This window comes from Sminthopsis crassicaudata, chromosome 2, assembly GCF_048593235.1.
Source record: "Sminthopsis crassicaudata isolate SCR6 chromosome 2, ASM4859323v1, whole genome shotgun sequence".
NCBI lineage: Eukaryota > Metazoa > Chordata > Mammalia > Dasyuromorphia > Dasyuridae > Sminthopsis > Sminthopsis crassicaudata.
Genome location: NC_133618.1, coordinates 86,904,394 through 86,927,392, shown reverse-complemented (window position 1 = coordinate 86,927,392; position 22,999 = coordinate 86,904,394). Strand labels below are relative to the sequence as shown.

Sequence of the window (22,999 nt, the reverse complement as noted above, 5' to 3'; positions counted from 1 at the left end):
GTCCTTAACTCAGCAAGCACAACTGAAAAAAGGCTTGAAACTCCTTTCCCACAAGAGCATCATTCAGAGAGATGGACTTGGCTCAGAAAAGGCGCATTCCATTTTTGACTCTACATAAATAATTGAAGGTCAGAACTGATCCTATGTAGAACTATGGAATTGGCCAAGTTTTTCTTCAAATTCTCTTCCTCATCTGTTTCTACATTTTCTCTGTTTTCTCTCCCATATCCTCCATTTCTATCCCCTTTTTTGCCTAAGGAACATGGTACTCAGTGCATTTGTATTGTATTTTAACTCAAGTCTTCCTGAATTTCATATGTGGCATTCTATCCACCAACCCATCTAATTGATCAAAAGTGTAATAGTAAGTCCTATGTGTCAGGCATTGTCCTAAGCATCAAGAATAAAAATACATGTAAGTAGTGCAAGTCTTGGCTCTGAAGGATCTTATATTTGAACAGGTAAGAAAACTTATAAAGGGGGGCTGGAAAGGCAGAGAAGGCATGTTATGGAAATACTAGAAAGTGAAGTAACTCAAAGTAAGGAAAAAGTTGGATTCTGTTTTAAATGGTTGCAATGAGAGTGGTTCCAAGATAAAGCCTAATGTTGGGAGTTGGAAGGGCAGATAGAAAACTATTAACTTTCCAAGATGTTATTTGTGTTTCTTTTTGAACTGGACCTGTGAGGAAACATACAGAGGAAGTTCCCTATACCAGTGCATGTTAGCAATTTACAGGTTCTTAGTAATTTCTAATTTATAGTCTCAGGGATTTGCTTGGGGTGCCAAATGGGTTAAATGAGTTGCCCATGGTTACATAGCCAACAAGGATCAAAAACAAGATTTATCCCCCATCTCCTTGACATGAAGTTGAAACTACTATGTGCATCTACTATGACAAACAATAAAATGGGTATTTTTACACAAGTGAAAGCCTTAAGCTAAAAGGTATAGAGCTCTAATGGCTCCACCAGGAAAGGTATATACCTCTTTTGAAGGTATATACCAGACTTTCAAACCTATATCACCAAGGGGACCACTTACTTTGCCTAGAACTAAGGCTCTATGTGAGATGCTAACCCCTCTGGTGAACCTCCTAGAATGGTTGTAATCTGTGAAAAACTGGGTTTTAGCCTCTCTTTTATCAACCACTAAGGATTTCCAAGAGCGATCTTTTTCAAATTGTCATTGTGCCCGATGGAACAAGATGGTAAAAGGGTTAGTGCTAAATCTTCTAAGAATATTCTTGCCTGGCCATCAAATATTTTATGTCAAAATATGAAGAAGTAAAATAAAACTTGGTCTAAAAAAACAGCAAGATAATACTGCCATTATGTCAAAAGGACCTGTGTTCAGGTCCAAACTCAAGATACTTACTAGCTATGTGACCCTGGGTAAGTTACTTAACCCTCTTTCCCTCAGTTCGCCGTCTGTAAAATGAGCTATAGAAAGGAATGGCCAACCATTCTAGTATTTTTGCTAAGAAAACCCCAAATGGGGTCATAGAAAGTAAGACATGATTGAAATGATTTAACAACAAAAATCAAATATTTTATGGTATAAGACATTTATAAACATTCTCATTTGTTTCATATAATATCCTTGTGAAGTATTATAATCTCCGTTTTAAAGATAAGGAAACCCAGGGTTGGATGTCACATACCTGGTTAGTAATAGAACAAGCACTAGAATATGTATTCTTTCCACCACATCCCACTTGATCTTATGTTCTTTCCACTGGTATTCATCCTCTATCTTTAAATAAGGTAACAATACCAAAGACCTCATAATTCCTTTTCCTTCACTTTGCAGATTGGTATTAAAAAGCCACTAAAAGTCTTTAAGAATAACCTATTAAAGGTAAAACCACATGAAAACTTTCAGTGTCATGGTCAAATATTCAAACTAACATGGGAAGGAAGAGAGAAGAAAGGGAGCTCAGGGGAGAAACAGCAATAAGCCTATAGAGTTGGATTTAAAAGTCAAAGACAACGAGGTTCAAATCCCAGCTATACCATTGCCTGTGTAACTCTGACCTTCCCTTAATTTTCTCAAATGAAAAATGAATGTATGGAAAAGTATTATTTAAATATCTATTGTGTGTCTACTATGAGAGGCAGTATAATGTAGTGGATAAAGAACTAGCCTTGAAGCCAGGAAAACCATGGCTCACTCATATATCTTGCTATCTCTCTGCCGTCACAGTCCTTCCCTTCCACATTCTCACTGATTTCCATTGCTCTTGGCCAGCTAGATATTATTGAGATATGTAAGATTTTATTTGCTCACAAATCAAGACAGTTCAGGGGAATCTTGGAGCTGAGTGGATTTTTCTCCTGAGACTTAGGGGAATGGTGGAAAGAGGCCTGCTGTTCCACATAGGGAGAAGGATGTGATGGGGAATATGGCAAAATGCTTGGGTAGTCCTGTTGACATGATAGATAGCTGGAGTTGTGATTAGAGGACATTAATGTGCTCTCTCATCTCAAAAGCTTTCATTCTAAAATGATTTTTTGAAAGCAAAAGTGAATGGAGAACTTCAGAATAATGAGGTAGTCAAACCAAACACAGTGATTCCATTTGCATCTGTCACAGACAGATTTTTCCACATTGGATCCCACTCATATTTGATGAAGGTGAATCAAGAACAAGTATCGTGGAGGGAGAAAGGTCTCAGAAAACCAAAGAACTTACAGGATGCTTTACGCATATGCTCTCTTCTCTCTCTTCTTCTCTGTCTCACCCCCTCTGGACCTCAGGGTGCTCTCACAAAATTAATTTGGTCACTGTTGACCAAGAAGAAATAAAATGAGAGCCGTCCATTTAAATGTAAACAGATCGAGGCTGTGACCCCCACTTCTGAAAGTGAAGGCAGTGGAGAAGAAAAAAAAAAAAAGGAAGTATAATGCACTTGAAGGTGGAAAAAAGGGTCATTTGGTTAAAGCTTTTAAATGCAACCATCCTAAGTTAGAAACAGCATGGTGACCTTCTTCCAAGTTCCAAGGAGATACTAGGACTCTGGCTTATTTGCATGTTTGTAAAATAAGACTGGGATAGATGGGCTTGCTCACTGACCTTGACTGAAGTATTTGAAGAACTTTTACATTTCATTGACTGGCAAGTTCCACAGCCTAAATAAATACAGAAAAGTCAAAGATCTCATGCCATATAGAGTTGAATAGATTTCCATCCAGAATAGGAACACTCTCAGACTACTTAGCCAGTTTTTTGTCAGTCACAGAGGTAGAACGGTGAGATTTATTATAGTGCCAATGAGGAAAGATGAGCCAGTCCAGGGTTTTCCCTTAATGAAAACAAGGAATCATTAGGATAAAGGGATGTAGCCAGGGAGAAGCTAAGCAAAATGAGTGAGGATCCCTGCCACAAGGCTTTTTTCCTTGTATTAGACAAATTAAAAACCTCCTAGCCTTTCTTTCATTCATTCATCAGGAGTTCCTTGATTTCCAAGGCTGAGTGAGCTGGGGTTGCTGTGTTGGAAAGGGCTCAGATTCTGGAAGGGTAGCTCTCTCGAGGAAAGCTAGGAGGGTGAGCAATGCAAGATTACTAATCAAGGAGGAGACAACTCAACTAAGGTCAATAGAGAGTGTGTAGAGGTAAAGTGAAATAAAAGAAATAATTGAAGAAAAAAGAATTTAAAAGGGACTGCCTTTGAATTCTTTGTTTCCTTCCCCTTTTCCTTTTCCTTGAAAGAGGTATGGGTAGAGAATGATGTTGAAGAAATAGTAAAGGAATTTTTGAATGATAATAGTTGTTTATGAGAATAGTCTGGGAAAGGTAGTGTTTTATCAAAGATGGACTTGTTAATGAGTTATTATTTGACCTGGCAATAATGTTGATATGGAAAGACTTCCTTTGGAAATAAAGCCTTATCTCCATGGATCCTTCTCCTTAATGTCACCAAGACAACTGAGGCAACTTCTATATGGAGTTCTCAGACACACCTTTTATAGGGGGGGAGAGGAAATTCTTCAAATTGATCTACTGACCACCTACTGCACCTAGACAACCGTCCTGAAATAGAGTTGTTCATCCTTGCTTGTGGGCTGATATTTGAACAGATCCATGTCTTTGTATGAGAAAAGCTGGAACCTTCCTTCTTGTTCATTTTTTTATTGGCTTGGAGCATTGAGAAATGGTTTTCAGTACTATGACATCCCATTCCTAGGAAAAATGCTTTATCTGGAGAAACAAGTTTGTGATAGCCTCCAAAGCAGGAAGATGCTATTCATGTAAAGAGGCCCTGCTACTTAAAAATCCTCTCTCTACCCAAGAATTCCCAGGTGTTCCCTGCTGGGCCCTAATCTAATCCCTTCTGAGGTTTGGTAATTTAATTGTGTAATGGTCCACACCTGAGACATTCAACTAGCTATCTCTTAGGACATTACCTGGCTTAAAAGAAAGACTAATAAAAGTATTAAGGTAGGGTCTTAGACATTTAAAGCTTTTACCAAGGCCCAAACATCTGAGTCAACTCCAGAGAGTTCTGGGTAAAAAACACTACCATCACCATCACAGCAACCCAAAATCAACACCACCACCCAGCAAGTTTGAAAAGGTGACAAGAAGTAATTAAAGTCCCTTCTAAGTGGCTCTGAAAAATGTATTTTGTCCTTGTAAATTAAATACTCTGGGTTTATAGTAGTGATTCCCCAAACATCTATTATTCACACCAGCAGGACAGATGGTAAGTCACTGGAAGATTTATAGAAACTAAAAGACTTCCCGTGTGAAAGGTTAATGAAAGTGTAATTTGAATCATGAAATCTTTATGTGTAGTGTTCAATTTACACGGAGGGCTCATTGTGGATGCATTCTGTTCTTCGGGTGGCTGCTGATGTCACTGCTGGTTAGGCGTTGAAATAGGCGGAGCTAGTTCCTTTTTGTGCATGTATTTCTTTAAAATATTTGAGTCTTCTCTTCCTCTTCCTCTCCCTCTCCCTCTCCTTTTCTCCTGTTTTCCTCTCCCCTTCCCTGCCTCTTTCTCTCTCCTTCCCTCTGCCTTCCCCCCCTCTCTTTCTCTCTTCCTCTTTCTCCCCCTCACTGTCTCTCTCTCTTTTCCTGCCCTCTCTCTCTCCCTTCTTTTCTTTCCCTCCAACCCTCTCTCTCTCCCTTTTCCCTTTCCTCTCTCTTCTTCTTCTTCCTCCTCCCTCCCCTCTCCCCTTCCTTCTCTCTCTCCCTCCCTCTCTCTTTCTCTTCTTCCCCATCCCCCAATTCTTTCCTTCCCTCCCCCCCTCTCTCTTTCTCTATAGCTTGTAACAACTTCAACAACTGTCTTGGTTCCACCCCGAGGATTTCACTGAGAACATGTTAGAGGGAATCAGAAGCAGAGAAAAGGTCACAAATAAGCACCTTAGGAACAATGAAAGCTTTTCTCTATGCAGCACTGGGAGAGTTGCTAGAAAAAAATGAAAAGGTATTAATCAGAAGTGGCTATAAATCCTCTGGAGTTTTGCTCTTATAAAACTCCTCAGAGAAAGTCTTGAAGGAAATGCAGGTCAAAGCCCCCCAAAAAAGCTCTTGATCAGAGATTGCTGGAGGAAAATCTTCCCAGATGCCGTTTAATAGGCAGCAATCACCCCAGGAGTGGGAAAGCCAAGTACGCTTGAAACATGGTTGCAATTCCTAATAGGTCTTGTCACACTTAAGGCGCTGCAAGCTCCATCCAACGAACAGCTGAAGCTGGCTGGCGATTCATAAAGCCAACAGTTTAAAGTTTATTATGATGAAAGCACTTAATGACAGCCATCGCTAGGGGCCATCATTTATAAAGCTCTGCTGAGTATTAGACATGTAGCATGACCACCAATTTTATGTCACAATTGCTACCATAAAATGACCTTTGGTGATTTTTGCTGCATGTGGTGGACAGCTCTTCCTTCACATTAGCGCTCTGTGGCTTTTCTTTGTAGACTATTATGCTGTCTAAACCTTATTGAGCCTCAACCCTTGTTATTACCCCGAAGGCCTGTCTACAAAAAAAAAAAAAAAAAAAAAAAAAAAGAAAAAAAATCTCATGCTCGTTTATGGCACTCCGATAATTTACAGTTCTTACCAGCCTTGGTTAGTGTAATATTTTAATGCAAATATTCTTTGCCATTGCATTTGATTTAAAAAAAAAAAAAAAAAGTTCCCAGGCTTCTGGCTTGGGCAATATGCATTTGATGAGAGTTCACTGAAATTAGCATCTTATTCTCCGGTCAGGTTCCAATGAATGGGACTGTTTTCATTTGCCTGTTAAAAACATTCCCCAGAAGGAGGAAAAAAGTGATTAATTAAACCTCCCAAGAGAAAATAAGAGAGATCTTTTAAGATCTTATGTGGGCTAAGCCTATCTAGTAGAAGAACGGCGATTCTTATTCTCCCTTCCTCTACCTTCAGTGCAAATTTATATACAAGTAATATTATTTAATTAGGCTTTGATTTTTCTAACCTGCTTTGTGTAGTTTAGAAAGTGTTTGAATACAAGGCTACTTTACTGCTCTGATATAAACTGTAGCTGGGAAAGTGGTCTGTCCATGCTACACCACCTTTAAATTGTGTATATAATTTTATAAATGATATAAAATCTGTTTCTAGTCTCCAAAAAACCCCCAACAACAACAACAACCCAACACAAGCATGGCACACTGCAATTTTGGAAGGATTTAAAATATGTGATTTCTGCTGGTATCTACTGTATTGGGTTTTCTATAAAGCTTTTTTATAAGGTAAATTGTTACATGACAAACTCATCTTCCACCATTATCATCTGCTGTTTGTGTTTAACAACAGGAGATCCGCTCTAACAAAACTGTTGAAATGGCTGCACAAATTACTCAGCTGAAAGCCTTTCACCAAACAAAACAGTATTAATCAGCAGTTCTTATGAAGGTGCTAATTAAAAACAATTTTCTTCCTCAGTTTGCAATACTAAGCCATCTTCAGTTGCACAGTTTCCAATATACAGCTACTGTATATGCTCATACTTCAAGGTCTCTATTAACTACTGAATCTCCCATTAGCCATTTTATTACATTTCTGTTTACTAGCTTGTTGACATTTTAAAAGTCACAGTATGATCTGTTTAATCTATTAGAAAGTGTATTAATTGAAAAGTCAGGAGGAAGAAAGGACAGAACCAAACCTCTCCAAGCACAACCCCAAATACACAGACTTCCAAGGCAGAGACCACATTGATCCCCATAGCCTATGCCAGTCACCTAAGTGAAGAGAAATTTGTGAATCACAAGTGGTATTTTAGCTTCCAAAAATTGACCGAAGATTTTGAACGTCCTGCTTTATTAAAAAAGAAAATAGCTTTTGCCTCATTGAAATTCACTCCTTAGAGGAAAAATAGTTCCAAATTTAGTTTTCCTCAAAGGGAGACTAACTTGCTCTACATAATTCATACGGCCTGGACCCAGGAGACCCTAACCTCCGAGGGGCACTTGGGGTTTGCAGACTAGAGACAAGTCCCAGTAGTCTAAACAGCCTCTCCTCCCCCAATATAGAGGGGCATTTTTACACTTCCGATTTTCTCCTTATCATAACCTCCCAACCTTTCGTTCCAAAGCCCTTTCTAGGAAAATGGCCAAGGCTGACACAGTACTGTGTTATGGTCGGCTGCAAGTCAAGTGCTGACTAAGCACAATGGCATCCTAGGTGGAGGTGGGGGTAGGTGGGAAAAGGATGATCAATTCCTTAAAAAAAAAAAAAAAAATCCAAACTATTAGGAAAAGGTATGTTCCATTCAGCTCCTGGAGGTGTGTGTGTGTGGGGAGGTGTTTAGGGGGAGGGGAAACAAACCCCGTCGCCTATAGCATTAAAACCAGGTTCTTCAACTGTCAAAAGCAGTTAACTAGTTAGCACAGACACCTGGCTGTTGAAATAGGGCTCTGGAGGGCCACTAATCCTTCTATTCATTCAGTTAACTGCTGGATCCCCAAAATTGATTCAACAGGTATGTAGTGGCAAATTCGGCCCATACTGAAGCCAAAGGGAAAAACAGCAAGGGGTGGGCAGCTCTTCTCTGAAAACACCCGAGGAACCAGCCAGAAAAGCTTTTATGGCCCCGACAAGTTTTCTGCTGAATACCAAGCAACTAAATTACCCTTCCCTAATGGAAGTTACATTTTCATGCTCAGTCAAAAAGCCAACAAAATACACGATTTATACAAAATAGCATCAACCTCTTAGGTAGCCTTTTCTAGCACTTATATCCCAATTCACATCATATGTCTTGTGCTAAAATAAAATATATTTTTCATAACTAACTCGAATTGGCTTTTCAGAGCATCACATGATAAACCACTATGGGTAATATCAGAAATCTTTTTTTTTTGCATTGACAAAATTAACTTAGTCTGACAGAGGTGCCCTAGGAATTTAAGTTTTATCCTAAATGTGGTATAGCTTTTTCAGAAGCTAGGAAAAATATATAGCGACATAATACTTGTGAGTTTCTAATCAGATAGAAGACTTCGTTTTGAAATAGTTACTTGCTTGTGCAATGAAATGGATCATACGTTTTCATGGCAGATATGGGGGTCTAATAACAATATGTAAAAATAATTTTAATCGTAAAACAATAGATATATCAACATGGAAATTTTTAATGTCAAAGAATTTTTGAGCCCATGATCAGCATTCTGTTAACATTTGATATGTCTTTCTAAATCTTGATCACATTTTGAATACAACCACAGTATACAATGTCAGTCTCCTATAAACTTCTAAAGAATCTAAAAGGTAGGGTTATTCCCAGGAAAGGTTTTTTTTTTTTTTAAATAGAAAGAATAACTAAGGAACCATTAACCTTTTATAGTCAACAATTTCTATATTTTTATTCAATAAGCAGGCCCCTGTACTGTGTGTATTTGTAAGTATGGAATATCATAGGTATCTCCTTGAAAGTTTTCCAGTCACAATCTTTTACCAGGATCTGGTAACATTACACCCAATGCAGACATAAGAAACTAAATCTTACCATTTCATTTAAAAAAAAATACATTTTCTTCTCAGCGAAAGAAATACCGACATTTCTTTACCCTAAACACCAAATGAAAATGAAATTGTCAATTTATGTATTTTCATGAGACGGCCTAATTATTCTGTTGTGTATGTGTGAATACAGGCGCATATTTGTATTTATCACACACTCAAAAGAAAGAACGGGCAGTCTGGGGTGTCAGTGCTGTGATGGGGTTTTCTTTGTTTCAGATTTTGTAACTGCCTTGGTGGGGAAAAATTCTCTGCTTTTTTCCCCCATATAAAAAAAAGAGGAGGACAACAATTTGTACTGTTATTTAAAACATCCCAAATGCTTTTGATTTTTAAACAAGAAAATATTCAGCCAGTATGCAACCCATACAATCCCCAAAGGAGAGCTACCACTAGCTGAACTACTCAGCTAAATGGCTGGTTTGCATTGCCCTGGTCTTTATCTAACACTGAGAATAGACTGCTGTTTTATCCAAAGAGGAATAAATTGCTGTTATTGTGATGTTAGCCCATCACTTGGCATTGCAATTCAAGTTTTTGTGAGAAAGAAATGTATGATCTAACTGCGACTTGACCTATGCCTTCAGAGATCTGTCTAGGTGTTCTAATGGAGCAGAAAAAGTGGTGAATATAAGGACATGCAAACTGATGGTGGTGAAAAATTTGTTTGATGATAGATATGAACAGAGAAAGACTTTTAGAAGTGGGTGTTTTTTTAAATGATAGTTTAACGTGCTAAAGGATCTTCATCAAATTTTTCCTTTTCTTTAATTTTTTTTAAAAGGTCCTTAAATTAAATATCCATTATTTTGCCTCTAGTATTGAATGAGGATGCAGAGATAACCTGCTAATGGCATTACTGCTAAGTGTGCACAGATGATCCTTTACAGATAAACATCTGGATTTCTACAAAAGCATTTAAACCATTTTGATGAAGCACCAGGAAAGAATATGCTCAGATTCCCTGCAAAAAAAAAAAAAAAAGTGTTTCTCTGTTTGTCCTGGGTAACACCCATGTAATGTTTACTATACCATGGAAGTACTTCAAATAACAACATATGCTTAGTTTAAATAAGATCATTATAAGACTGATTTTTTTTTAAATCCCATATATGCAATCCAGTTTATCAGTCATTTGTTTTGAATTTTTTTTTCTGGGAAGGACCTGTTTTTAAAGTGATCTGCAGACTAGCAGCAGTTAGATTTTAGACTCGATAAAGGCTCACTTTTCATTCATAGTCAGAGCCTAAATGTGCTCTTCTTGTACCTAAACAGATAATAAGCACTCAGCACACTCCCCCTTCTTGACACAACACACTGAGACTAATCACACATAATTGGAGAGGAGGAGCAGAGGGCTGGGCAAACTATTGTGTCCAAAGGACAAATGGTCAGTTTATGATGCTTTGGTCTGATGTAGTGATTTCTTATACATCTGTAGGGGAAAAAGCATCGTGTGTGTGTGTGTGTGTGTGTGTGTGTGTGTGTGTGTGTGTGTGTCTGTGTGTGTGTGTATGAGAGAGAGAATCTGTGTTTGTAAGAGAGAGACAATTAATTTGGAGGAGATTCCAAAGAAATGGGTTTTTTTGGGTATAAGAAGAATCATGGCGTGTCTTGTTTAGAAGTCTCTCCCTCAAAAGAAACCTCTATAAAAAATCTAACTAAATAGAATTTTGTTCCCAATTAATCAGAAAAGCATTAGTTTACCACAACTATATGTGAGTTTTCACAGGCAAACAAAACAGTTTGGTTTAGGAAGAGCATGAAGTCGGCTGAGAGGACAAGGAAAACACAGCTTTGAAGAGCTTAAGAATCACTGTATTTAAAAAAAAGGTTAAATCTGAAACTCAAAAACCCAACAATATTTTGGAGGTGACACAATGCAGAAATCTTAGGACTTTCCACTAACAATAAACAAAAACAAAGCAAAACAAAACAAACAAAAAACAACCTATCAAAAAAATCCCCAAACCAAAGGTGTCTCTCATCAATTACATGTTCATATTATTTTGAAAAAATATATGATTATACATATTGATGTTTGCTTTCTCTGAGTTGTTTAGTCTTTTATCCGTGTTTGCTTAAAACTAGTAGAAGTGGATAATGAAGGTCTTCTTCATATGTATCCCATTCTTCATTTTTCAACTGAAAATTTAAAAAAAATAAGATGAGTTTTTAATCTATAATTAACAACATATTTAACCTCTTATCTAAATGTATCATTTATGAAAAAATATCACTCCCTAAGCATCCACAATCTGATACACAATTTAAAAGCAAACATAATTTTAGTACTCTATGGAAACCCAATGATAACATTATGAAGATATGAATCATTAGTTATTTTTTGTGAACAGCACTTTTCAGGACACAAACAGCATTTTACAAAAAAGAATCTAAAAACAAATTACTGACTCAGGAAGTTAATGACATTACCCAAGGATTTCACCAGAAAGTGTGAAGTTTTTCACCAGGAGGTTAACTTACCAGCCCTAGACCAAGTTATGTGTAATGATGCTGAAGCTCCATCCTCCTCCCCACCCCATTGTGTTAGAGATCGCCAGACATTAGCAGACCCTGGCAATACCTCGACACAACAAGAAGGTTTGTGTGGGCTCACATATCAGGCCGTGTAGCTGCTCCTGAAGAGTTTGCTATTTATTTATTTTTAAATTAATGATGTGAAATTCAAAAATTCCTTTCTCAGAGGAAAACAGAGTACCAACTCTTTAGGTCAAGCTTCATCAAGCTTTCCATAATGAATTAAAATTTTAAAAAAAGACTGACAAATCTAGAATTAACATATCCTTAATTGGCCAGAATGGTAAAAGATATTTTGTAAGTTATAAATAGCAAACTCATATTTTTTGAATGTTCAATCTGATATCTTTGATTGGATTTCTAAAAATTATTTGTTAAATATTTTATTTTTTTAAAAAAAATGATGTGGGGTAAGGACACCCTGCATATTTCCAAATGGAGAATAAACTAATTTAGGGATTGATATGTCAGACAAACACAATCTAAACAAATGAAGCAGCTCAGTTCTGCATCCTCCCCACCCCAACATGGCCAAAAATAAAATAGAGTTAGTGTAGGAGAAGCTACTGAAAATGTAACTGGAATGTAGACCTTCTCTAGAGCATAGCTCTTAGCTGGGAAGTGGCTCCGGAAACTTTGGGCCCCTCATTAATTAACACACTTTTCTCTTTGCATGGGGGAAAAGCTGATTTAATTTTTTCTTTCTAATCTACTTTATCGAGGTATTGGTTGCATAATCACTGAAGTAACTTCAATTCATTTCCTAGAAGATTGTCAATTTGGAAAGGTCTTTACAGATTCTTGACACCCCAACATAGTTTTCTTTTAATCTTTCTTTTCTTTTCTTTTTTCTTTTTTTTAAATCTCAGTTCCCCATTCTGTTCATTCTTACAAGAATAGTAGATAAATGAACTCACGGATTTCCTATAGCAAAATCACCAGTCAGGACCTACTATGTCCAAACATTTCTGATCCTACTTGCCCCTCACTTAGGAGAGTGACAGAGGGAATTCCCCCCCAAATGCTTTACACTGGGTAGAGGGGAGCAAAGGCAGCTGAATTCTTTCCTCAGGGAGTGCGGATAAAGGAAAGTTGATTACTCAGCTTGAATCAGCTGACCTACTCACTCACAATGTACTAATAGAGAGAGACTCAAATGAGCTCTTTATAAAGTCCCTGAGGTAATATGTGGGATAAATAATTCTTCTGTAAATATGGACTAGAAACCACTTTTAACTTGGATTCTGTGCTGACCTCTGCAGGCCAAAACGGAGGCTTCATTCCTGGAAGGGGGTAGGTCCAGTTCAATGCCATATGGGAGCCCTTCCGGCGATGGAGGAGGAGGGAACCCTCCAAGAAAATATTATAACCTGTCACCAGATCATGAACGTGTCAAGACTATAGCATCAGGGCACTTGAAACACACACAAAACAGTTAGAAAAATACCTGCTTCGGTGGGGAATGTTATGTGGCTTAAGAGTAATTCCATGTATCAAAGCTATATTTCTGTGCCCAATTAATAATTATAATTTTAAGAAATGAAAAGGCACCTTTTAAAAAAAATGAACAAAAAGCAAATTGTGAATAAAACAATTTTTCAATTTTGCAGGTTAAAGCAAGGTCTTTGAGGACTGAACTAAATTACATAGCTGCTATTAGTAGCATTATGCTTTACTTCATAATTGGATGTAACACACTCAGCCTTACCCTGTGAATAGCTGCCGCAGGAGTGGAGTTCATACTGTTTACCCTTTACAGTATCCACAATTATCAACAGCACACCACACAGATTCTGAGCACCAGCCACTTATAATGTGGCATTTTGAATAGATAAGCAGAAATGCAATATGGCCGTTCTTTTGACACAATGTCCTGACTTTACCACGGAGCCAGAGACTATTTTCATAACCAAGTGCACACATGTGTGTGAGCACATGCATACACACAGAGAGAAAATAAATCAACACGGGTAGTTTTAGATAGAAAAAAAAAAAAACAATGCTTGAGAGGAAATGGGATTTTAAAAGCGATTTTCATGAATGAGGCGATTTTTATTAATAAAACTCCAAGCTGACAACATTTCCAGCCCTTTCCTAAGTCAGAGCTCTGTGCCACTCAACAATTTGCCAACCTCACATCTGGGCACGTTTGAGCCGCCCAGCTGGGCAGTGCCTTCCATAGCTAGCAAAAGGACCGAGAGAGGCCAGAGTGGCGAGCTGGGTTTGTTTTCTCCTCCCAACACTTGGGACAGATGCAAAGCCAGTATTTTCAGAGCATCCGCCACCTCCTGCAGATTGGCTCCCGAGCAAGGTGGTTGCAGAAGGTGGGTGCAGTATAACCAAAGCCCTGGCAGAAAGTATAGAATGGCACAGATTTGATTACAGGCTTGCTTTTTTAACGGAAATAAAATTTCACAGCTAACAATGAAAGGTGAAAAGTTTAAGAGGCAAAGCTGTTCCTCCTGATCACTGACTGTTAATCAGCTTCATGGGTGGCTGCCTAAATCTGTGGATTTTTTTTTAACTTGCACTACTGCCAAGATTGTAACTAATTTTTTCCCCCTGTTGTAGGAGGAGGGGTGAAAAACTCTACATAGGAGGCAGCTGTGTATGAGTGACATGAGGCACTAATGCAGAGGGCAAAATTAAAATTCATGAATCTCTTCACAACCATTTGTGTAACAAGATTAAGACGGGACAGCAGCAAAGAGCTGAATTATCAGGCGTCTTACAGTTCTCCAGCTGGTTACGCTCTATTCCAAAACAGTAGGGCTAAGAGGATAACATGCAGCCTGAAGGAAAACTCCTACTTCATTTGGGAGCAGTCTCATCCCAGGGAAGATGGGAAGTTTGCAAGGAGATGGACGGCAAGACAGCTGGTTTCCCCCAGTAAGAGAGAAAACTTTTAAATGTGGGGCTCCCGCAAAAGGCACATAAAGAAAGCTTTCTCAATGTCAACATCCCCTATCCCCCTACCCTATTCGGGGGTCTTCCTGGACTTGGGTCACTTGTCCGGTATTCAGAGGCGCTTCCTACTTGGCCCTGAGCAGGCCTGGGATGCTGGCAGAGCATCTTTTGGTGGCTCTGACATATAATCAATTTTTAGGAAGGCGGTCACTCTCTGAATCTGTTAGGGTCCAGACCAGTTCTGCCACCAGCTTCTCCCAACAGCCTTCACTCAGTGGGATCCTTTCTGCACGCTCTCATTTTGTAAATTATAGCTACAAATGCAAGCTTTCTAGCTTTGCTGGTATGTGTCCGTCCTGAGAGGAACGATTCTAATGTCAGAAAGCCTGGCGCTCTGTAATATGGTTTGGGGGACAAGAGGCCCTCCCTTCCCACATCCTACTACCATCATGCCATTTTAGGATTTTGAGCTGGAAGGGTATCTTCCATCCTCATTTTACAGGTGAGGAAAAGCGAGGGCCAGACAGCCAGGATTCAAAGTCGTGTCACCTCATTCTAAATCCAGAATCTTTTTTTTTTTTTCCCATTTTGGACTAAAGACCACCAAAAACTTTGGGTATATTGTTGCCTTTATGTTATATCAATTACTTAAAGCTCTCCCTGCACAACTCCTCCCAGCAGTATTGTATTACATTTCTGCTGCTTAAAAGATGATAAAAGAGATCCCTGAGGTAATATATAAAATGAATGAAAAGGGGAAAACTCACATACTTTGATTTTTTAGACATTTATGCTGAGATAATGAATTAAGGCCCTCTGTCAATTCTACTTATTCAATAAATGCTACTTTTGAGAAACTAGTCAATCAGTCGATGATTATTTTTGAGGGTGCTTATTTGTGGGCGTGCACCATGCTGAGGTAGGCACCAGGCAGAGACTATTTACTGAGCATATACAGGTAAAGGGGGGAGGAAGCCAAGGACTCCACAGTTAACTTTAGAATGGTCACTGCATACAATAGAGTGGACACGTCCCACAGTGCAGAGCGTAATCACTCGGGGACCCTGGATTTTACAAGCTGACAATGAGAAAATACATCTGATGTTCCAGGAGATGATAATGATGATTCACATTTATATGAGTGCAAGGCACCATGTTAAAATTCATCATCAGGTGACCTCTGTACCTCTAATCTCTTCCCTGGTAACTCTCGCTGGAGAGGAGGCCGTTCTGTTATGAGAGGTGGAGGGGAAAAAGGGGGGAGTATGAGAGAACGTTCCACCTACCACATAATATCCTAAAAGCCATTCCTCCTATTCTGGGGGTGGAATGAATGATGGAAAATAGGCTTCTAGGCAACTGGATGAGAGCTGAGTTACATGTAATTTTCTTCCCCTCCCCTCCTATAATAAATGGTGGACCAGATTCTGTCAGAAGGAATAAATTGCTAGTTAGAGAAGTATTTAACCCTTTCAGTCCACAAGGTCCCATTTTAGTAAACCTTCTTCCAGGGACTAAAATGGGACCCTGGAGACCCCAGGGAGTCAAGACATTTCCAGGAAGTTCCTGGCTTCCTCATTCCCTCTTCAAAGATGAAACTCAGTCTGCCCCCATTTTCCCTAAAAACAAGGCATTTTTCTACTAGACTAATGGGGACTAAAGAGTGTTGAGGAGGCTATTAATATTTTCCCAGGGAAAAAAAATCAAGGTCAAGCCTTTACTTTTTGCAGCTACAACTTGCAAAATCATGACAAGCCCAAGGAGCTTGCTGAGGTCAGATTAGCTGGCGCTGGAGATTTCTGTTGAGGCATGGAGCAATGCCCTAAAATCATCAGAGGTAATAAGTGTGATCCTGATAAGCCTGACACGTATTAACAAACGTGGGATTCCTAAAAAGTTTTCTGCTGAACACCTGCCTCTCGGTGTCCTACATTACTCTTCTCCCATAAATAATAAAAAGGCTGATAACACTGCTTTATGTAAGCAAGCTTAGAAATCACTCTCAGATAAGTGCTTTTGACCTAAATCTTGTAGCTCCTCGATCTGACATATAACCTCGCAACTGTGAAATTCTGTATGAGATTTAGCGGTCTGAAACTGCCAACTGACCCAGCTATAAAGCCAGGGGAGATAAGGATTTACAGTACGATATGATACAATTAGACATTCACCTTCTATTTATTTTGGGACAGCAAAGCATTTAACCTACTTAAAGGCAGTAGGTTTTTTCATTAAAATATAAATACTTGTTTATTATTCATTTCTATTGCCATCTCCCCTGCATCCTACAAATTAGACTATTATGAATGGAAAGATTAGTTTGTTATAGGAAAAAAGAGTAAACAGGCGCTATTTCGGTAAAACCCTCCTAGACGTGCAAAGATAAAAGATGATTTTGCCACACAAAAATAATCAGATACAAATAGCTGTTCAGAAGCAACACACCTAAGGAGTACTTTAATCAAATATTTAGGTTACCTGCCAAAAAGACCATGATCTCTTCAAAATGCAATGCGGATTAAAGTGTTATCTAACACAAGCAGAAAACTAACCTTGGAGTGGAAGTTTGAAATGTGTTCATCATAATTTTCATGTCTTTGGAGAGAGAAACCAGCTTTTTCAGCTAGATTGCAAAACTGGTTTAGAGTAGTCCCTCGGAGTGGGGCAAATATCATCGCCTTCCCCTGGAACATTAGAAAGGAAAATCACACATTTTTAGACTGGAAAGTGACCAGACATGGGTACAAACATTTAGAGAACTTCTCTTAAGCAGGGAGACTCATTGTTCTCACTAGGCAACTGACCATTCACACTGAGATTAGATGTGAAAGAAAAATTAAATATTTTGACAAGTTGTTTTTTTTTTTACATCAAAAATGAATCACCGACGCATAAACAATACACATAATAAATGGAATGATTTGATATTTGGTATAATGCACACTATCTCTCTAAAAGTCTAACAGAAACTTCTTGGTTGTACAAAATGCCTAGAAGAGTAACAAATCCATTGTTACTGAATAGCTAAGGGTTGTTCGATAATAGCTGAAGACATGTATACAATGCAGAACATCTCCATGATTTTGTAGGTATGGGGCTACATAATGTCCTTTTATTATTCCTTGAAAATGCCTTTGTGATCAGTCCTATGCCAGGAAATGTTCCATAAAAACATGTAACATTACCAAATTTTTAAAAATGAAGATAAAGAGTATTCAGATTTCCCTGCTAGCATCAGCCTTTTTCTATTAACATGAGGGTAAAAAGCTACTGTCGTTGGCTTCCAAAGTCATTGAAATCTATCCTCATGGCCATGATTTTAGTAAAGAAACTCAATGTAGCATCCCAACTATGAGTTTTGATGAGACTGATTTAAGAGAGCAAACTAATATAAATACAGACTTCACTCAGTGAGACATGGTCTTAAGACATCTTTTTTTCTTCTTCAACAAAGTATTTCCCTGATTTCAGGGGAAGCTCTGACAAAAAATTCCTCTGAATCTCAACAACCAGGGGGTCTCCCCAAATTCTAAAATACTGAAATCAAGGAACTATCTTTGTCTTTTTAAAGAAATCTGTTAAACTCCTAATTATTTTAAAGCTATCTACAACTGGCTGCTAGCACTCTATCACAGTGAAATGTCACTTTTACAATTTTGAAGACATACCATTTGATCCTGAAGAAGAGATTGTCATTTAGAGTGGTAGAAAAATTGAGAATTGGAAGCCATCAGACCAGATTCTAGTGATTGCTCTGATGGAAAGTCACTTAACTTCACCGTCTCAGTTTCTTCATCTGACAAATGGCGTAACAACATCCTTAAGTAAGGGGTTGTTTTGAGGATCAAATGAAATCATAAATATAAAATACTTTGAGAAATAAGGAGGGTTACCCAAATATAAAATTTAAACTTTATTTTTAGTAGCACCTAATCCAAGGCTACACAAATTTTATATTCAATAAATATTTGTTGAATCGAATTGAATGTATATACAATCTATTCCCCAGCTACCCGTATGAGGACACACTGTCACATATACGTACACATACGATATTTTTATAATGTGTTTACATGTATATAAGCACACCAAGGCACATAATTATAGCAGTGCCATTCATGCCACTACACTTATGGGTCTGTCAGCTTTTCCATTATTAATTGCTATTTTCAGGAGGTTTTCAAACTTAGCCACAAAAATTCATTCTGATGTGAAACTGGATATAATACGTGGTCTCAGCAGGGGAGCAAAAGCCTCCATTAAAAAAAGAAAAAAGAATAAAGAATACTAGTAGGTCATTTAGTCATTTCTGAAAGCTGGTTGGCTTTTTAGATGTTTGAACAATGAAAACTGTTTCATTTAAAGCTGCCTTCTGGAATTGTTTTATGGTCACAATGAGAGAGTCAGATTTTAAAGCTATTACCTATGTAATACTTTTAAATCACTGCCATGAGTTTCTTGGGTTAAGTTGATGTTCGGTTTCACAAAACCAGTCCAGATTCTGCCACTAACTTACTAGGTGATCTTGGGCCAGTCATTTGGCCAAAGGCCCCTTTTTAGTCCATAGTTCTGTGATTCTGTGAAAACATACATGCCTTTTAAATCTGACATGAAAGGTAAAGGGTGATTGGAAGTGAGGGCACCCATTGCTCATAGTCTTTTTGACATTGCCTTTGAATTTAATTTATATTCTGCCTATAGTTTCATTGTTTGCATACATGTCTTTCCCTCCTTAAGAGCAGGGTCTTGGTCTTAATGTCACTTTTTTTTTGGTCTCTCTAGGGCCTGATGGCCTAGTAGGTCTGACACCCTGACCATGGTAGGCATTTAATAAATAACTTAAAATTTTGTTGAATAGCATCTCTAATTTTGATCCATATCCTGAATGATCTAAAAAACAAAATCCCCTGGGAGACTTGGAGGTTTACTTCTTTGTTAAAAAAAAATCCATAGATGAAGAAGAGCTACCTTTAATTTCTAATAAGCTCTATTTTCAGCTTATTGTAATGTCACAATATTCATTCTGGGATAGCATTATACCTAGTGAGAAGAGAAATAATGATGAGAGCAATTATTGGAGCCTATTATATATTTATTTTAAGTTTATGTTCCCTGTTTTTCCCTTCCTTCCTTCTTTCCATCTGGCTAGGGACTTCTATCTCCTAATTAATGTAATTAAAGAAGGCAGCTCAGTCAAATGATTCAGTGTGTAAGCTGGATGGGGGTGTGTAGGTCATTAATCAATTTGAGAAAAATATAGTCTTTTGACCATTGGATAGACAACTAATGCCACTAAGGAAATAGGCTGTGATTGGATGACTTCTTGGTCCGTACACAAAACAAAGCAAGCCAGTTCAGGATAGTAAAGTCCCTTGTCAAACAAATGTAGGGGTAGAAGATGGTCAGTCTTCTGAGAAATTACTTAATGGAGGGTTGGAGTCTGTCTCTGTCTCTGGGTCTCTCCTCTTCTAGTTCAGGAGAGCCTGTTCACAGTTCAGAAGGGACTCTGGTGACAAGGGTTGGTGGTGAAGTCTACTTAAGCCAGTCGCAATGAATAATGAAGAATATAATGCTTTCTCTCTGTGGAGATGCAGCCTGGTAACCAACTACTCTCACAAGTGCTATAGCCAAATCTATTGAAGATTAAGAAAACCAAGTTTTTACCAGATCCTTTTACCATTAAATAGTTCAAATCATAAGTTTATAAGATTTTATCAAGAAATGACATCAAGGAAGAGAGGTTATTATCAATTTTGCCTTTGTATCCTAAGGGACCATGGGACCTTTCCATCTTGCTTGCAGTGAAAACTTTTCATATGTGTTACTCTCTGATTACAATGTGAGCTCCCTGAGAGCTGGGGTTGTCTTAACTCTTCTATTTGTATTCCCAGTGCTTAGCACAGTGATTTACACATCTTAAAGTGCTTAATAAATAATTTATTCATCATCCCATGGCAAATGAAGCACGTGAAAATGGTTGCAAAAAAATCACCTTGGAATGGTGGCAGCTTTAGGAACTTGTTAACAGTGAAATGTGCCAGTTATGGACTCAACAAATGCACCAAGTCTCAGAACCCAGAGGACAACTATTATTTAAGAGCAGCCTCCTGAAGGCTCTACAAAGGAAGAAAAGGACGTCCAGTAACTAGTGGCTGTGAAATACCCTTCTGTCACATAAATTATTAAAATACTTTTGTATTTTAAATTTGAGCCCACTTTCCCCAGGATGTGTCTAGAGGGAGAATGTGTCTCCAGTTGAGGAGGAATGTTTTATATCAAATATTCTTGGACTATTACTTTAGTGAATGCCCTTTTCTAACAGCTAATTGACACAAGTGGCTGATAATCAATGGGAAGCACACTAGTGGGGGTTCATGAGCAATAACAGAAATATAGCCTTTCAAGTTTCCCTCTAAATCTCTGAGGGTAGTCACATGCTGTCCTCTGGGGACCTCACCCACCAATGTTAATGTGAGTTAGGGAAATAGTCCCTGAGTGGTGCTATGCTATGGAGGTGCATGCCTTTGCAGGCACTAAGACAGGTACTTTAATAAATATAAGGAATAACTTCTGATGAGTTTTATAAAATGTACTTTGTTGAATCTGCATAACTGTATCTGGGAGAGTGAGTATAATTTCTGCCTGTAAATTTGAGACAATATAAGATCTATGGGACAGTTACTTTTCTGATTTTTTTTTAGTAAAAGACACTGAGAAAGGTATTCAAAAAGAACAATATAGAATCTCCCTGGGACTTGTTCCTTGAGAATTGGTCTGAATTGGGAATAAATACAATGAGTTCAAAATGCACCCCAGCTGATTAGATGAGAATGAGTGGGAGAATTAATAAAGGGACTGACCAATGAATGTCTAGTCCTTTAAGAATGTGGAGATGTGAATGTTTCAGGCTAAGCCACAATGAGAAAATATTGGAAAGTAAGTTTCTGGACATGACAATTCAAAGGCTAGTATTATCTTTTGACAAAAGTCTTCTAACTGGTTGTGCAAAAGTCAGTAAGCAGAAGGTACCAGCTCTGAACTGAATGCATAAAAAGGTATAATCCATTTAAATCTTGTTCTCTTTTCTTTGGTGACTTTCAATTCAAAGAAATATTTTGAGCTGCTGTGTTGGGGAGGTCAAGCTGGCCACATTCATCCTTCTGATCAACATGTATTTGTGAATACATAGTGAAGAGATAACTAAAAATATTTAAGGAGAACTTCATGAAGGCTCCACAAAGGGAAAAAGGGGGAAGCTGGGACAAAGAGTTGGGAGGTACCCTTTGCCACATGGGTTTCTCACTACCATTGTACTTTATGTTTGAGCTCATTTTCCCAAAGGACTTGTAGAAGGGGGAAGTGTACACCTGCTCTAGGAAGAACATTTTGTACCCATTATGCATGCCATACCTCTTCTGTTAACTTCTTTTCTAAAAATTAAGAGGAGTTCACCTGATTCTGATTATTAATAGGGAGAATACCAGTGAAAGTTCAGGAGCAATAATATTTAGAAGCCATAGCCCAAAGGGATACCCCTAGAACCTGAGAGCAGTGAAGAGCAACTGTTAGGTGGGAACCTATTTGAATAGGATTCGGGAAATAGCCCTAGAGGGAATATTACACCTTTTTCCTCATACTCAAATATCCTGGAGGAAAGATGGGATTATTAGATTCTTCATCATCATTTTAAGTCTTCAACAAATTAGCAGAGCACAACAATCTACCTAACAGGATCTTGGCAGATAAACTTTGCATTTTTGTTTTTAAAAAATTAAAAACATAAGAATTTTATGCATGTTAAATTACCATGTCTTTAAACAGATGACTTTCAATTTATCAAAATTCAGCATCCTATATATTTACATTTACAAAATATTTTTAAAATTCAGAAAGATCACTAAATCTAATGCAAACCTTTGCTTATAATAAATTGCTTTTTTTCCTTTTTTTTTTTTTTTTTTTTTTTTTGCTGATTTTACCTTAGAAAGAGCAGAAGTTCCATGTACTAGTCTTATATACATCTGACATTTTGCAGAGTCATTTGTATAAACTTTGGGGGTTTTTTGTCCTAATTTGGGATTTCACTAGAGTAGGAAAGTCCCAGGAAAGAAACTCTAATAGGTATTAGCAACTGTTCTGCAATTTAAAAATCTAAGACTGCTTCCTGAGTGCAGAGAGAGGTTAAGTGATTTGTGCAGGGTCATATAGCCAGTAAGTGTCAAAGGTGGCACTTATTCATTGAATTTTGGTTCAAAGCTAGAAGAGGCTTAGAAGCCATCCAGTCTAATTCCTTCTAAAAGAAATGAAGAAGGAATCTGAGGGCCAAAAAAATTAAATGACTTTCCCAATATTGCACAGGTAGGAATGTCAGAGATAGATTTAAACCAGATTCTCTGATTCTAGAGCTACTGTCTTTTGCACTCTATTAAACTACCTCCAGTACCCAGGATTTCCTAACTCCTGGACCAGCTCTTTATACACTATATCACAATGCTTTGCTCTGTATTTAATTAGTATGATTCAAACTTTTAAAGAAGAGTTTTCTAGGCTCAT

At 37.9% G+C, this 22,999-nt stretch overlaps 1 protein-coding gene across 5 annotated transcripts in view; it reads right to left on the bottom strand.

Annotated features, from left to right (window-relative positions):
• Positions 1 to 8,594: 8,594 nt before the first annotated feature.
• Positions 8,595 to 22,999, bottom strand: part of CAMKMT (calmodulin-lysine N-methyltransferase) — a 501,495-nt gene continuing 487,090 nt past the window's right edge. For 4 of the 5 annotated variants that reach the window (XM_074286712.1, XM_074286714.1, XM_074286716.1 and 1 more), the window contains 2 exons: positions 16,999 to 17,130; positions 8,595 to 11,143 (listed from right to left, as the gene is read on the bottom strand). In XM_074286712.1, coding sequence (XP_074142813.1) covers positions 11,066 to 11,143; positions 16,999 to 17,130 — 210 coding nt within the window. In that variant the 3' untranslated portion in view covers positions 8,595 to 11,065. The remainder of the gene's footprint in view (positions 11,144 to 16,998; positions 17,131 to 22,999) is intronic. The other variant, XM_074286713.1, reaches the window with a different exon arrangement.